This window comes from Ylistrum balloti, unplaced genomic scaffold (assembly GCF_031769215.1).
Source record: "Ylistrum balloti isolate Yb309-2 unplaced genomic scaffold, AGI_CSIRO_Ybal_v1 Utg370264, whole genome shotgun sequence".
NCBI lineage: Eukaryota > Metazoa > Mollusca > Bivalvia > Pectinida > Pectinidae > Ylistrum > Ylistrum balloti.
In genome coordinates, this window is record NW_026782207.1 from 556,115 (window position 1) to 572,511 (window position 16,397).

The 16,397-nt window shown below is 34.6% G+C and overlaps 2 protein-coding genes across 2 annotated transcripts; both read right to left on the bottom strand.

Moving 5' to 3' along the window:
* Positions 1-211: 211 nt before the first annotated feature.
* Positions 212-1,306, bottom strand: LOC132552621 (uncharacterized). The gene has a single exon (XM_060216810.1). It carries the CDS (start codon positions 1,304-1,306, stop codon positions 212-214), a length of 1,095 nt encoding a protein of 364 aa, XP_060072793.1.
* An 11,118-nt stretch (positions 1,307-12,424) lies between these two features.
* On the bottom strand, positions 12,425-14,179 carry LOC132552623 (uncharacterized). The gene has a single exon (XM_060216812.1). It carries the CDS (start codon positions 14,177-14,179, stop codon positions 12,425-12,427), a length of 1,755 nt encoding a protein of 584 aa, XP_060072795.1.
* Positions 14,180-16,397: the final 2,218 nt, after the last annotated feature.

Consider the following 16,397-nt stretch of genomic DNA (forward strand, 5'->3'; position numbering starts at 1 on the left):
TGCCCCCCCCCCCCCCCCAGTGAGTACAAAAACATAAAATATTAGAGTATCAGTAGCTATAATAGACAAACATTCTGACGACCATCATAAATTAATGTATTCTGCTGACTGTAAAATTAAACAGTGATTAATTTACTATTAACGTAAACATCGAATTGATTTTTATCCAATGAAATATTTTTGCCTGGATATATATATATCATTCAAACATTCACCTGACCATCGTTCTTCTGTATCTTGCGGTTATTGTAACAAGTGACGATACTGCGTCCTGTTTCTTTTTGCTTGTATTTCTATCTGTGTACATTTTCCAGAGTTCTGGTGTTTTGAATATTTCGGTCCATTTAGTACGACCACGATTGATAAGAGATTCGTTATCAGAAGCGTTCGCGATTGTTGATGATGCTGGTCCTGACTCAGTGTCCGAGACATCATTTAGCAACGGCATCAAAGTCGGATCTCTTGATGAATCCCTGTCCAAGCCAGTTGTAGTGTCATTGTTGACTGTTGTTAGCATGTCGGTGTACTCATTATCAGGATAAAGCCCATTATCCTTTCGAAACTGAACACCGTTTTTCCGTTTAGAATGATCACCAGAAAGAATGGATTCTAGTACGGCAGTAGCCTCGTCGTCTTTAAAAAATATTCTAGCTTTCATTAGTAATTCCCTGTTATTATCTTTGAGAAGGTCCGTTAGATGTTGATTTGACGATTTGCGTTCTCCATGTCGCCGGTAGAGTTTGTGAAGTTCTTTCGTTACGCGTTCTGCTCGTCGCATGAAATTCACCTGACTTTCTGTATTCTGATCAGAGCGTGTGTTACTACCAGAACTAGAATCCGTACTTCTCGTGAAGGTCCTACGAGACTCGACTCCACGTCGACTCAAAGACGATTGAGGTGATGACATCATGGTATGTGAAGGCCACTGATGACTATACAAAGTTGCTTTCTCAGAAACACTTGTCATCCGTGACTGCATTCCTCGTCCAGCTGTGTTGTTCCGTGACGTCATAGACGTCTCGTATCGCCGTAATCTCTCAGTCTCTTGTCTTAAACCCCTGTCTAACGAGGGAGTTTTCATCTGAAGAACTCTCAGCTGCCTCCGCAAAGTGTCTTCCTCCCATTCTCGCCTTCGTTTACATATGTCCTTAGCTTTATCTAGAACCTCCGTATACTTTCCAAGATGTTTATCCTCCCGTGCATTGAGCTGACGTGTTCGTAACTGTTCACGTGCGTCGAGGGCAGTGTAGGCGTTGGAGATACTGAAGTCGTGATAAAGGTGTCCTATTTCAGGAATCAAACTCATTTTAAAGCGTTTAGAATCCTAATATCAGCATAACGTACTGTTAAGTTATTGTAAAGTTTCTTATAATAACAAAATTTGAATGTGTCATTTTTCTTCAATATCTTTATATTTTCAACACAAGTTAAGGCATTTTTTTTTTATAGTTTTACTCTTTTTGAAAAAGGTGTAAACACTTCCATTGTTGATCCATTAAATCCACTTTAACTTCTTTACATTGATTACGTTGACCAGCATAACCACCCACAGCCACTCCTTTGTTTTCTGGAATTTACCTGAATCCTCGAGTTTACCTTTATAATAATCCTCAGCCACTCCCTTGTTCCCAGAAGTTTACCTGAATTCTTGAGTTCACCTGAATAATAACTCAAAGCCTTGTACCATGGAGTTTACCTGAATCCTGGAGTTCACCCTGAAAAATAATTCACATCCACAGTTACTCCAATGTTTCATGCAGAAATCTTGATAATATCAGCTAAATACCTGAAATGGCTCAGCGTCAAACACACGACATTTGAAATAGATTAGCGAACCCACGATTCGGTTATCATGGAGGAATGTTGGACTGTCTTCTCGTCATCGATTGGTTGATACCAGTACACAGATCACTCCTGAATAGTATTGACGTATAGTGATAACGCTCGATCTGTTGTTTGTTATTTATATTTAATAAGGCTAACGTTAATAACAGAGAAACACGATTAGTTTACATTGTGAACAAACAGGACCATCTGTCTCCAATACCCTTTGATAGATGATATATTTATGTCAGGGGCTGATGACCACAACAACTAAAAATGTCAACTTTTTTTTGTAAATGTCGTATATAAATCATGCTAGGAACTATAAAAATATAAAAAGGATAAATATATATTAGTGTGTTGACGCAATTAATATATATTCCTATTCATTTGTATAGTCACGTTTAGAGCTGCATTATCTTTATCCATGCCAATCGCAGGGGTGCGTGGAACAGTTGACATATAAAAGAACCTCTTTCCATGTATATTGGTTACATTTAAGGTCCGTTAGCGTTATATTTCTCATTCCGATTCCATGTAAAATTTAACAAATTCTAGTTATTGTCCTGAAAAGAAATTCTATTGGTTGGATCACAACGATACGTACTTACATGATCTACTATTTGTAATTAGTCTCGGAATAAGTTCGAATTTTTGAAAATTTCGCAAAATTAAGCAATTTCCAAGGGTTAGCAGTGTATGTGTTTTTGTATTGAATTTTACGATTTTTTCCCTGGTCGCAGATTTACTTCGTAAGAATTCAGAGTTAGAATTGTCATATTTAAACAGAATCCTATATTTATAGATTTTTTTCTGCCTCTAAAATAAGGAAGAAAGATATGCACTAGTCATTGAACACGATGCAATATCTGCTTATTTGGACAAGTGCTTGTCCTTGAGCCTGATTCGGAAGAATACTTTTTGAACGTAAAGTATACATTATTCAAATTTAAGATAGGAGCAATTTTTTAAAAATATACAAATGAATGTCTATATTTTCTGTTCTCAATGTAAATAGTATTTATAAAAGAAACTTACCTAGTGGTTGTCTGCTCACAAACATTTTGGTGTCATCAGTCTTTGAGTTGTCAGCGTAGTCTTGCCAAACCCTCTTTCTCGTTCAGTTTCCGATAAAAGCGTACAGATCTATAAAACCGGACGTGAAAATGACAATCTTTACTTAAGATTAAAATTTGATCAATATTTGTCCCTTACGCTGACAATGTAACGTTAAGTAGCAAGTCAACAGAGCTGAATACCAGGTGAGAGTGGCACAACTCCGATATCTATCTATGATAATCCACCAGAATCCAAGCTTACATCGGATTGTAAAAGTGGAGGGCATAAGGAACGATTGTTAAGTATTTTACAATCACTATAACCAATATATACAATGTAAGTGGCAGAGAAATAGCTAACCTTTTAACTTAAAATAACTCTTATCCTGAGAACACTCGCCGTTTGTTCTGAGATAAGATATTAATAAAAAAAATTGTGGTTATCGTTGATATAAACACGCCCTCGGTCTGCGAGATAATGTATCCTTTCACATAGCTGAGGATTATGTATATTGAATGTTTTCGACAAAGAGGTCAATGTGTTACCTGTTTCATCAATTCATCATCAAAATGGTTTTATTTGAATTATAAAATTTACTACATTGAGTATGTATGGTGATAAACCTACCTTTTAACTCCCCTCTTTGTTGTCATATCCAATAAGTAAGTCTAACGATAGAAATTATCCATGCCGTACTAAACATTCCTTTCTGCAATTCTTGTGGCATTTAATGAAGTGCTTTCTTGTATTGGTGATTTAGATTATATACCCATGGTCGATAGTCCTTCCAGAGTCTTTGATATGTGTCGGCATTTAACAAGTCTCTCGTGAAGATGTGATTTTAAACACTTGATGTGGATGATTCGATTATTTCTGGTCTGTGGTTCTATATCCAATGTGTAGAAAGCATCACAAAAACATCGTATCTATTGATATCTTTGGCGTGTAACGTACTACATTTCTTACTCAATATTGATATAAAAAGGTACCAAAAACTTATCAGTGACCCCTAATTAATAATAAAATAACATTAACAAAACATATAGTGTTAGTTTGATATTCAAAGGCTTGTTACAAATCTATTCATGCAAGATATATACAGTTGACAATTAATCCCTTAATGGAGCATTTCCAGAGATGCATAATGAAGAAGATTATTGGGAAGTTTAATGGTCGTTATAATAATATCATTAAGAATTATTCCTAGTGGTTTCCTTGTTGTTTACCTTTTTCTTATACAAGAATAAGACATTACCTATTTGGATCGGCCAAGATTTACAATGCGGTTTTCGAAGAAGCAGAAGGCGCTTTACCATCCGGAACAACTGGTCGTTTTTCCTTGAATTTTTTTATCATGGTTTCTATGTAAATTCATTTTCGTTTGTTAATGTTGTGCTACCGTTTAATCGAATTTCAATAAGAATTCATATTCCGTTGACAGGACGCTGTTTTTGTTGTTGTCTTTGTGTATGCTGATGAACTTTATCTATATCATTAATTAAATTGATTTAAAATTAAAACGAACTAGGGACATTGACGAAAAAGTTTCAATAGGAATAGATATTGCTAAATATTTGAAATTAGAAATAATTAGGTACTTACAATCGTGCCAAATTAGGAAAGATATCAAAAATGTCAAATGGATTTCTATGTAACATTTTAGGGTTGAACTCTTGGAATCTCGTGAATCTTATTTAAATCTCATTTACAAAGTGATTTTTCCTTAGAATTGCCAATTGTCGCAACTTATAGAATTGCTCTGAACTACCTATGTAAAGTTGATAAGTTACTTATCATTCATGGTAGCGTATCTTTTTTTCATTTTCCGGGGAGACATACAAATGTAATTATACAGAGTTACTACCCATTGTTCTTATTGCGCCAAATTGATCAGGACATTCTTCTCAATTTACATAGTCTACCATTGCAAGTTATTGTATACACAAGGAATAATGGTGTAGTGTCCGTTTGTCACATCCAACAGCACAGTTTAAGATAGACATTCGTAACCTTTTCTACGTAACCAATAACTTGTTCCAGAGGTTAGTGTCTACTGAATTTTTTAATTGTGAATCGTTTTATTTAAAAATATACTTGCCGAAACTCGTCTACATAGCCATGTACTTGTTCATAACTTGTTCATATACTGTGTCGATGTACTTCCGAAAGTTCACACCAAACAATGTATAAATAGTACAGTTAATAACCTTGATACTGACTCGAGTCTATACACAGACTACGGCCAATGATAACAACACCGGCTTCCTCAATGGCTGTCCATACCTGGCATGTTTACGTTGGCATTAATAGACTGTACAAGTATTGCTCTTCTGTGATTTCAAACAAGATAGTGTAAAGTTAGTGGTACACAAAATTTCCACAATTAAATCTCTCGTGTAAACATAACGTATTTAGATGTAGGGATGTATTGCCAACAGTTCTTATGAAAGATTTTCAATTCAATCAAGAGAACTGATACTTACAAGACATTGGAATGTGTTAATGGTTGATCAAGGAGGTACTGTAGTGTTCATAGCATAAACTATTTGCATAAAATAATAAATTATGTTATGACACGTGTCTTTATTAAACACGGAATACAACGCAGTAATGTGTATTTGACAAACAAAATTGATGTGCGAATAATTCAGTTTTACTTAATACACATTTAAAATGGGTACAAAGAAGTTACCAAGAGAGAGAAAAAATTATATGTTACTTGTTATAGTGTTGTTTCTTTGGAAATCTAAATCTCTTTAGGTTTTTCTGTGCACACTGCGCTAGTGGTTCCCTTCAAGAGATGTTTTGACAAATATGTTGCATTAAGGGAAAATTAATGTCTGCGAGTTGTTGACAATCTTTCTGTTTAATGTTGTTGGTGTTTTATATCTCTCTTAACTCTTTGTTTGTGAGCGTGTTTTTTCGTTATTATTATTACTATTTATTATCATTAGTTCTTCTGGTGTGTTATAGTACCTTAGTACATGGATACTGACTGGTGTGATTTCCTCCTGTTTTGTAACTTTAGTATAATATCAGATGATGAAACATTTCCGAGAGGCATCCTTCTATCCCGGATTCTATAGTCCTCAGTATTTATTCGCGCCGCTCTGGTTTGTATTCTTTTTAGTTTTTCTACGTCCGATTTTAGGAAGGGTCCAACTTACTGTCATTGCCAATAATCAATCTAAAACGTAATGTGTATTATGTTTTCTTTGCTTTCCTGCACTCTTTTCATGAGTTTTTTCCTTTTTAAGCCTAAATTTGAACTTTCGCCCGTTTTCCGCGTGACGATGCTCATATGAATTCTACTTTTAAAGCCGTTTGATATCTGAAGTCCTATGTAATTGACTGCGGTCTGTTCCTCTATCAAGACGTGGGTATTTCTGTGTGTAAACGTTATAAAAAAACTAATAACTCTTTAATTATAACGGAAGTGATGTAGCATTTTTAGTCGTACTTGTGGTTCTACGGTATTTCATTGGAGGTAATTCTAGTGCTGTCCCTTTAGAGTTTAATGAACTGGTTTTTAAAAGTTATCGGTTGATAATGAAAGTTATATTTAACCTGAGTGTCGTGAAACATTACGCTTCTACTGCATTTTGATCGTAATTTGATAATTTCATTTCATATCTTGTCAAGCTTCGCGAGTGACATGGGCGTATCCCGTAGTGCAATGTACCAGGCTGTAGATTATGTCTTTTAGAATCGACGCAAGCAATAGTACTTTGTTATTGTCGAGTTTCCAGATCATAAAAACACATCAGTTTTATTCATTTCTCGAAAATATTAATTTACCAAACATAAGATAAATCTAAGACCTTTCCTTGAACTCTCCTTAATGCAGTATATCTGAAAAAAAATCACTTTCTCTTAAAAATGAAATTCAACGCTGTTTCTTTGAAAATACTTGCAATCTATCTTTAAAACTGGTATCTTCATAGAGCTATAGAAACTGCTCAGCGAATGCCTTATGACAACATTATGAGTTATTTCCGCTTGTTTTACGTGCTTGCTAAAAAGTTAAAAGCCTAGTTTTTTTAAACTCGTTGATTACAATGACTAAGCCAAGATGCGTTATTGTAAACACAGTAATGCAATCAAAATACATGAATGAAAGTGTTTTGTATAATGTCAAATTTGTATGTATTATGTACGAGTTACCTCCCCTGTCTTGAGACCATTGTTTAAATGCGGTCAGTTCTTGTACGTAGAGTTGAAACCTCTTTATTACCGGTTTTAACTGAAATATATTTCGTATCAATATTAAATGTTCTCTAAGAGTATAGGATCTTTATTTCACACGTCACTCAATATATTCCACAAGACCAATCACGTATAAACAGTAAACATGCAAGAACGTGAATATCAACGCTCCAAGATTACAGCAGGTGACGTTTTGTGAACACAACTTCCAATTGCCGTACTTGCAGTTGATGGGGTGCTTTAATTAAAAACAAATACACTTCGCTTAGTGCATGCAACGGTACTTGAGCCTTAGGGAGTGGAGATGTGGCCCAATTGTTGTGTAAATAACCTGATATGGTGACTAACAGATATACTACCCCCTAATAAAGTAATTCTGTTTGCCAGAGACGTGTTGTTGACAAATTAAATAACTGAATTTCATGAAGTGTCGTGGTTTTCATAAATATGACATTTTTTTCAAATATATTTATTGATGTATTCAGTGTGAGAATTACGTGATATGATTCTAGTCAGATCTCTAAACTAGTATTTAAAGAGAAAAGTTGAAGAACTTAAATATGAGGTCATAAGTACTTTTATGACGTTATAAAACTCTTGAACTTAAGATATTCCTGTGATATAATACAAAAGAGATACCATCAGGTCGCCCACGTACTTATAACACACACACTCATGTTCAAGATGCATTCAGCGCACATACTTAAAAGTTGCTATGAATCCGTAAAGCACAGATCTATAATTTAATCATTGATAAAAAGATATCGTATTTTTCTGTCAATTAAACTTTGCATGTAAAGGAATTTTGACCTTGTTTTTTGAACTCTTGTAAATTCAGAAATGGAATTGCATATTGACAGTGATAGCTCGGAAAATAGTGCACATTGAATGAGATCGTTTATGTTTTTCGATTCATATCTTATTCTGATTTTCGAAATCTAATATCAATACGTCACACACAGGGCACGAACAGAACACATACAATGCAATGATTCATTTGACAAGAACGTAACATGATATTCCACTTTTGATAACCGAATGTAAGTTGCATATCCATTTCAAAATTTTGAATGTTCCGAAGACAAAACAGATATAATATTTAAAAAATGACATACATAGAACTCTCGAACAGATGATACCAAAACAAAAACCAATGTCTCTCTCGAAGATATTCTTAGATGAAATTATAATAACTATGTAAATATCATGTTTGCTCAAAAGCAAATTACACTCAGGAATGATGAGAACAGATTAATAGATTCTTTCATCCCTTTGCGAGTTTTTATTTTTATTTTTTTTTTCAAAACGGGGGAATCAACTTAATAATCTTTCCCCAAAGTTTGAGAATATCCGATCTCACCCTCAACGGGACGAATGATCTGTGACGTTAATCCATTGTCCTGACAGGGGTACAGCAAGGAAGTCTCGCCCCACTAAAAGCGTGGATACCCTTGTCCAAGGCAAGGGATATTACATTCTCCATTGATAGTTGTACTCTGGCGAGATCAGATATCCAATTTACAAAATTAAAACATTCTTTTTTGGAATTCTTAGAGTATAAACATATTTGAATTAAATCACCATGATTGAAAATACACACACGACTAATGAAAACAGTGACACAGAATTACAGTTAACCTACGTGTTTGAATACATTTAAATGTTTTCGAGATGAAATTATATATCAAAGGACTCCTTAATTCATGCAATTTGTTTCAATGATTTACTCTGGTTAGTCGGACTTGCTCACTTGACGGAAATCACGCGTGACGGTAAATGAAAGGTGGACCTGACCGAATTACCGAGCACTATTTATTATACACGGGTAGGGTATCGAAGTAAATATATAAATTGTAAATTTACACGGAAATAATCTCATTTCAAAATTAAAACAAACACAATAATGTTTATAAACGTGTGAATTCAAATAATGAATTCGGAATGCTGCAGTTTGTTCTTCATTGATTGAATTATTTAATGAAGATATTTTACTCTTGATAAAATATTTAAATGTTGCTCATATGACAGTGTTTGTGCGAGAATTATTTGTAAAGATATCTTACTACGACCCTTGGTAAAGGTTAGGGTAGTAGATTACGTTTCAGGTGACAGACAAACCGGGAAATTAAACCTCAGCATCAACATATCAGATTAAATTAACACATCGGAAATTTACGTACCACAGTATCACTACCCGGAATATAGTAAGGTGTCAAAAGAATAGGACAAAGTTACACAGCAGCACAATATTTACCAAAACATCCGAAACAATCTCAGAATGCCAACATATAGAGATAAATCATAATAAAAGCGTCAACACACATATATACATGTACATATGTTATGTGAGGACAAATAGTACGGAGCGTTTAGAGATCAGGACAAATTCACAACAGTGTCTTATCACAAAGACAAAAATATACAATAAGTAAACCTAAGCTTTATACATACTGTGAAAATCTACTACAGCGTCTCAATACATCACAGATCTACACTAAAGGGCAAAAAGATTCAATGGAAAAATATAACGTCACCAAACATTTACAATAGTAAACAAACAACAACAAACAACAAACACCAAGCACATTAATATTACTAGTATTCAAAGTCGGTAAGCCACACTCAACGCTCAACACAGCGGTAGCATTTAAAGTCGCATACCAAACGGACATAGGAACAATAATCAAACTGGACATACCACACGGAAAACAGGAACAAATTTCAAATTAATATACCACACTTAACATCCATTACCCAATACCGGAAACAAATGTCAAGTGATATACCGCCCCAAAATAGACATAAGGAAACAGATACGGGAGCTTCAAAGGCTAATAAAAAGAATTTGCTGACGAGCGTAACAAATATAGATAATCAGTCTTAATTGACACGTGTCCTTTAAAGTAAGGATGACTTTACAATCTATTACCCCTGATAAACATGTGGTATCTATTTCTTTCTTTCCTTAATTGCCTTACCAGTCATCCAACATTTCCGCATTATTCACAGGTCACGAGCCAATATAGATACATCACGAATTTGTGTTTTTCCTAGTGAACTTCCGGTTTTAGTTTATTTCTTCTGATGGAACAGATTGCTGGGGTCAACAATATAAACGTATGATATTATGTATGCAATAAATGGATAACTGTTGAATAATATTTGGGTGGTCGGGTGGCGCAGTGGCAACGTACTCGCCTTTTACTCAGCCGTCCGGAGTTCGACTCCCATGAAAAGGTATTGGGTCACCTGCCCGACCATATGGGTTTTCCACGGGAACTCCGGCTGCCATCCAGACCTACAAGGTTTATTACTATAAGCTTAAATCTTGCTTCGCAATTGTTGTAAAATAAATAAAGTTTATGTATTAAACGGATAACGTAAAGACAATAGCATTTTTTTGTAAAAAGAAAACACCATTTTACTTGGTGTAATATTGTCGTGAAGCTCTATATTTGTGTTCGTGGCTTAATACAAAATTTGTAAAGTACATCTTAACTTGTTATTCAGGATGCATGCCTGTTCACGGCACCAAAACACGAAGCACGCTATATACCAATCTCTCCCAGAGAGGCACATATTGTGACATCGTTTAATATGAAAACAGCAGCACTATAACGTCACACACTGAACGGTGTCATTAACACGAGAACATGAAAATTTACCTTTTATTTTGCAAAAAATAACAAAGGTCATTTACTGTCATATTGAATTTTATTTTCAAAAAAATAACATGTTAAAACATTTGTGCAATTACGATTTAGAAAGAGGCACATGTTGAAGACAGCAACTCGTGTTCTTTAACTGCCTTTGTAAAGATCATATGATTATGAGAGAATGTTTAAAACTTTGATGTTTCTTGTCATTTAGAAATGGAATGGAATTTATATTAAAAAGTAATATAAATAAGTATGCATTTATTAAACAAAATATACAGAAATTTATTATTCTAAAATCATTTTTTTCTACATTCAACAATCAGAAACGTATCATTTTACATGCAATACAACATTCACCTTAACAAGGAAAGAACAATAGGAGTACAGATAATATTTCACAAATATACAACGTTTCTGCATAAGGAATAATATAAAATCTCTATGTATCACATTTGGACCAAAATATACCTGTGGTGGAAAAGACGATACATATTTATGACACACACTTGAAATGGGCTTGAATACTATACATAATAAAGAAATATTTCTAGAATATAAACAAATAATGGAAAGAGTAGTACATAATGGCAGATTTTATAAATTCCCGATTCGAAAACAAAACAGAGGAAATGCGAACATCTCAACACAATCTCATCTAAACTCAGATTCAACACAAATAGGACAAAATTCGAACTATAGAAACTTTTACACGGATATCCCTGAAAAAGGACAGAATAAAGCAAGACGTTCCAAAAGGTTAAGAGTTTTATGCTTAATCAGCGACACCTACCAAGTAAATGTTAACAAGGTTAGAAAAGTTAATAGCTTTTTAAATACAAGGCGTGATAACGAACAGCAAACGTGGTATATAATGTCGTTCAAGGAAATAGAATATTTCCCCGTTAAACCATTATAACGTCGTAAAATTTCCCCATAATTTTCATTTATCTGCTTCTTTCGATATCCTGTGTTGTGAGCGTATCTTTCAAATGTCGACATCTTGACAGGTAAAAACCATGATTTGAAGGAATTAATTATGTTTGTTCTTATTACGGAAGTGAAACAACAAATAGACTAGATAGCTACACAGATAGTCGTACATTGATAACTTTTGATAAGACACGTGATTACCCTAAAATACTGTTAGCTGCTAAACTCCACGTTTTAAGTTATTAATCCCGATCAATATACGGAAAAATTAAAATTTAACATAGTTAATGTTGTTTTAATTCGTAAAATTAAACTTGCGAATTGAAAATAAAATGTTGTGTGTAACATGCTTCAATCTTAATGAAATACCTATGACGATGACGAATGGATCTATCGTGTTTACACAGTGATTTCACAACATATGATATGCAGGTGTTGTCACAGGATCTTCACATGGAAAACAAATACACAGCCAATAGACGAGAACATAATTCTTCGAAAAATCTTATTAGAGCAAAAAAAGCATTATAAACAAGTTAGCTAAATTTCTATATAGAAAAGAATATCTTATCCAATACATTTTAATTATCGTCATTAAAATGTTTTAAATGAATATCTTTCTTGGTAATACAGCCACAAAACATACAATTCCAAAACTTTTGGGAATATGCTATATTTAAGTGATTAAGCACTATATTGCATGTGTAACTACAGATAATGATCACAAATGAAAATCGATGTAACATTTAGCTTCTGTGACCTCTCTGTCTGATATAGTTACATGACTTTAGAGAGATCCACCATCTAGATAGGGAAACATCTTCTTGCCCTAACTCTTTCAAGGCCAACTCCTTAGCCTTATTCAGCTGTGCTGTTGTCACCGTTTTCAACCATCCGTCGAGTTTTAATTTTATCCTCTCATACTCCGTTTTTGGTTCATCTTGGTTATTGGACGTTTCTTTTTTTGTTTGTTCCGGCTTTGCAGCAGGTGTGCTGTTTTCCTTTTTGGTAGTTGTGAGGGCTAATAGTTCCTTCTCTTTGTTTGCGGAAGTCCATTGACCAGGGTCTGTAAATCGAGGTCTTATGTCATGTACAGCTTTCACAAGGATACTCTCGGTGGATATTCCATGGCGACCACGTTGGAAGATCCCTCCTAATTTCACAAGGGAATCCCCTTGTCGAACATGCACAAGATTTACTGAAGCGGAGTGTTTTTGGTGATACTGAAGAAATTCCTCTGGGTTCGCTTTTATATATTTAAGATATATCAAAAGCAGTTGATAATCCACACGAATTTCCTCTTCGTCGAGATCACCTTTTTTCTTAGATGTAGACTTAGCATTTTTCTTGTTTTTGTTATTTGACTGTTGATCCTCAAAACTAACCAATGTGGAATTGGAATCGTCGGCGCTACATTCCAGTTCGTACAGATCCAGTAATCCCAGAACTTTTGGAGGAGGCATTTTTCTGGCCTTATCTCTTTCTATTCTGTCTTTATTTCTTTGCTGTAAGAGCTGCATAAACTGACGCTTTTTTGCACCAGCTGGTGAAACCTCTTCGACTTCAAATCCTGCATCCTTTAGAACTTTGTCATGACAGTTAAAGAAACTCTTTTTCGGCAGAAAATGTTCAAGATCTTCTTTTGTTATTTTGAATGATCTCCTCGTTTCCATGCTTCTTCTGGGTGAATTTGACATGCTTGTGTATGCTGTTGACGGACGGTCAGACTGCGAAGTAACAGAACGATGATGAAAGTCACGGAAAGGAGGGAAAGGAGAGCTGGCAGATTGTTTAAACGTCCTTGGACTAAAAGAGGATTTCGGTCTATCAAAGGATCTTAAGGAACCTTTCCGTTTGGAAAGTGAGGAACAAGTCTTTGGTCTGATGCGCGACTGAGCAGAACACTCAGTTGGAGTGCTTGTCCTCAATATTTCCGTTTCATCTAACGCTAGCTCGTCAAAAGTTATTTCCCGTCGAATTGTTTCTTTTTTGATAGAAACATTGTGATTAGTATTTATGTCCCTTTCTTCTGTTATCACATCTAACGACGAATCCTTGCGAATTATCGATTTTGTGTGACAAGAAAAGTGGGATTCTTTTCCACTCTTGTTATCACCTGTCACGGTGTCATATTCACATTCATCGATTTCGTTGTCTATTTCATCAGTTTTGTTTGTTTCCTGGTAATGATTTAACCTCAAATCAACATGAATTTTAATCCTTTGATCTAAGTCTTCTTCTCCGACTGTCTCAATATCATTTCGTATAACAACCTTGTTAGCATCATCCGAATAAGAATATTCCTTTACAGTAGTCACATCAGATCCGAACCCTTCCGCAGATACAGTCGATTCTCCGGGTTTGTATCCTGGTGTTGTTGCGGGCCTAACAACATGGTCCTTGTCCTTCGCTTTCCTTTTTTTACCACTTGTACGTTTGTTGTTCTTAAGTCTATTCAAATTACGGTTTCTAACCTCCGAATTTTCTTTGTCTGAAGCCATTGTTAAAACAGTGTTTTTCTTTTCTCAAATGAAAGTTTGTGCAAATACCTAAACAAATGTTCTTTTGTAAATATATATACTTTAGAAATTAAAGAAATATTGGTAAGATAATCACTTTTTCTTTTCAATACTCACGAAAGCGTCTAATCTCTAAAGGAATATCATCATAAAGAAACTCAACTTGTGACAAAATTAGCCCGGACTATGAAGTACCTGGTAGATCTTTGCCACTTATGAGTAGGAATTTAAAAATTAGTTATAATTGACTGAACACTAATCCAGTGAAAACGTCTATGTCCTTGAATAAACTGTCAATGTGTCTTTTGTGTTTCCACACGACTTCATCTCAACAATGGCTTCGGTCATCGTGTTGTTACACCTTCCTTCTCTATGTATGTAATATTCACATATTTCCCTAGGTATGATCGCTTCTGTCATTTTGATAGTTCTGGCCTAGTGGCGAATCTATCTTGGGCGTGCAGGTTGAGTTTGTTTGTTGATAGCAATTGGCTAAATAGTTGAATGCAAATACAGATTGGTAAGGACTGGCGCCCACCTGGAGATGTCCCGAGAGATCTGCCCGGATCACTGTAGAAAAGAGACGTGACTTAAGTGACTGTTTAACAAGAACAACATATGATAAAATCAAAGCAAAATACTTGTAGTCGATGTTTGTGTTTGTATTTCTAAATTAGTTCAATTTTACTGTTTTATGGCTCGGACTTGGCTGAAAGGAGTAAACAAGACATTGTATTATCATTCACTTTTTGTATATAGATTGTTTCAATGACTAGAAACAAAAAGCAAACAACATCATACTGACATCATTTAAATAGAAAATGGTGAACTGTCGTGATGAAAGCCATAGTAAAGATACAAATACTAAAATAAATAATAATAAATGATATACAATACATGAATATATTGAAACATTGAAAATCCTATTTTTTATCTAATATGCAGAAAATGTTGTTTGATCGAATCAGGCCTAAATAAAAAAAATCAACCAAGCCCCTACTGAGTGAATGAGTCCCCATTTAACAGGTAAAGGATTACGAAAACATCGAGTACCTCTTTAATTATTATGTTAACAGGATATACTCTGGTTAGGACAACTTATAACTTTTAAACTAAAATTGAGAGGGATATGCTTATATTACTTCAAGTCAATCGAATATTAAACATTGAAAAAGGCAATAAATCTAAACATCAAGTACACGTGCGTGTAGACATCGACCCCAACGTACGGTAACTACTCCTGTGGGCCACACGTACATGTTCCCTCTCGACAAATATTTGATAGATATCTGTTAGAGTGCTATTTCACCTGACGAGAAATACGAGACTGGATATGGAATGTAACCACAGTCTGGTAAATATGCAAGGTATATTATATGTAAACGATAGGAAAATGACTGATCGAAATCTACATGGCCATTTTCCTGTCGTTATTGATTCATAGTGGATTCCCGTGATAATGTAACTAGTCTTTATACTACAAAGAACAGGTATTGACAATATCCACTTCTAAATAGATTTTAAATACACAACATCATACATTTACTGGTAATTGATACCGATATTATGGTAAATTATTCCGGGTATTATTCAGTTTGGAGTACTTGAATTGCTTACAATATCCTATTCATTGGGTTAGGTGTATCGCATAGATATGTAAAACGAATTGCTTCCTCACATTTGACTTCTGCAAGTGAAGGTGTCGTTAAATTCTCACTTCTGTGTGACAGCTCTCTTCCTTTAAAGTGTTACATGTTACAGTGATCGGCATTTCTGTTACCTTCTGTTTTTGTCTTCTCTCAAAGCGGTGACAGCTTTGCTTTAAATTCTTTGATATTCGCGACATTAAATTTTTGCAGACAATTTTTTTCTACCTTTCAGCCTAACAACAAATAAGTGGCGTTTTGAACTGCTCAATTGAGATTTTTAAAGATTGTGAATCTAGATAAATCTGTAATTGCATTCTACGCTCAAGAAAGTTTCGTATGGGAATGGCTTGAGAAAATATTTTGAAAATGAGCCAGTCAAACTGGTTACACAAAAGCAACAAAATAAGTATAGCGGAATTTTGCAGATCATCCAGTGCGGAGTCACGTGATAAAGAAATGGGCTTTGCTGGTTCTTATTATGAATTTGAATTACAATTTGTTTTCCTCTGTGTTTATTTCATATGAATTTTCTCACATCATACGCAGACGAA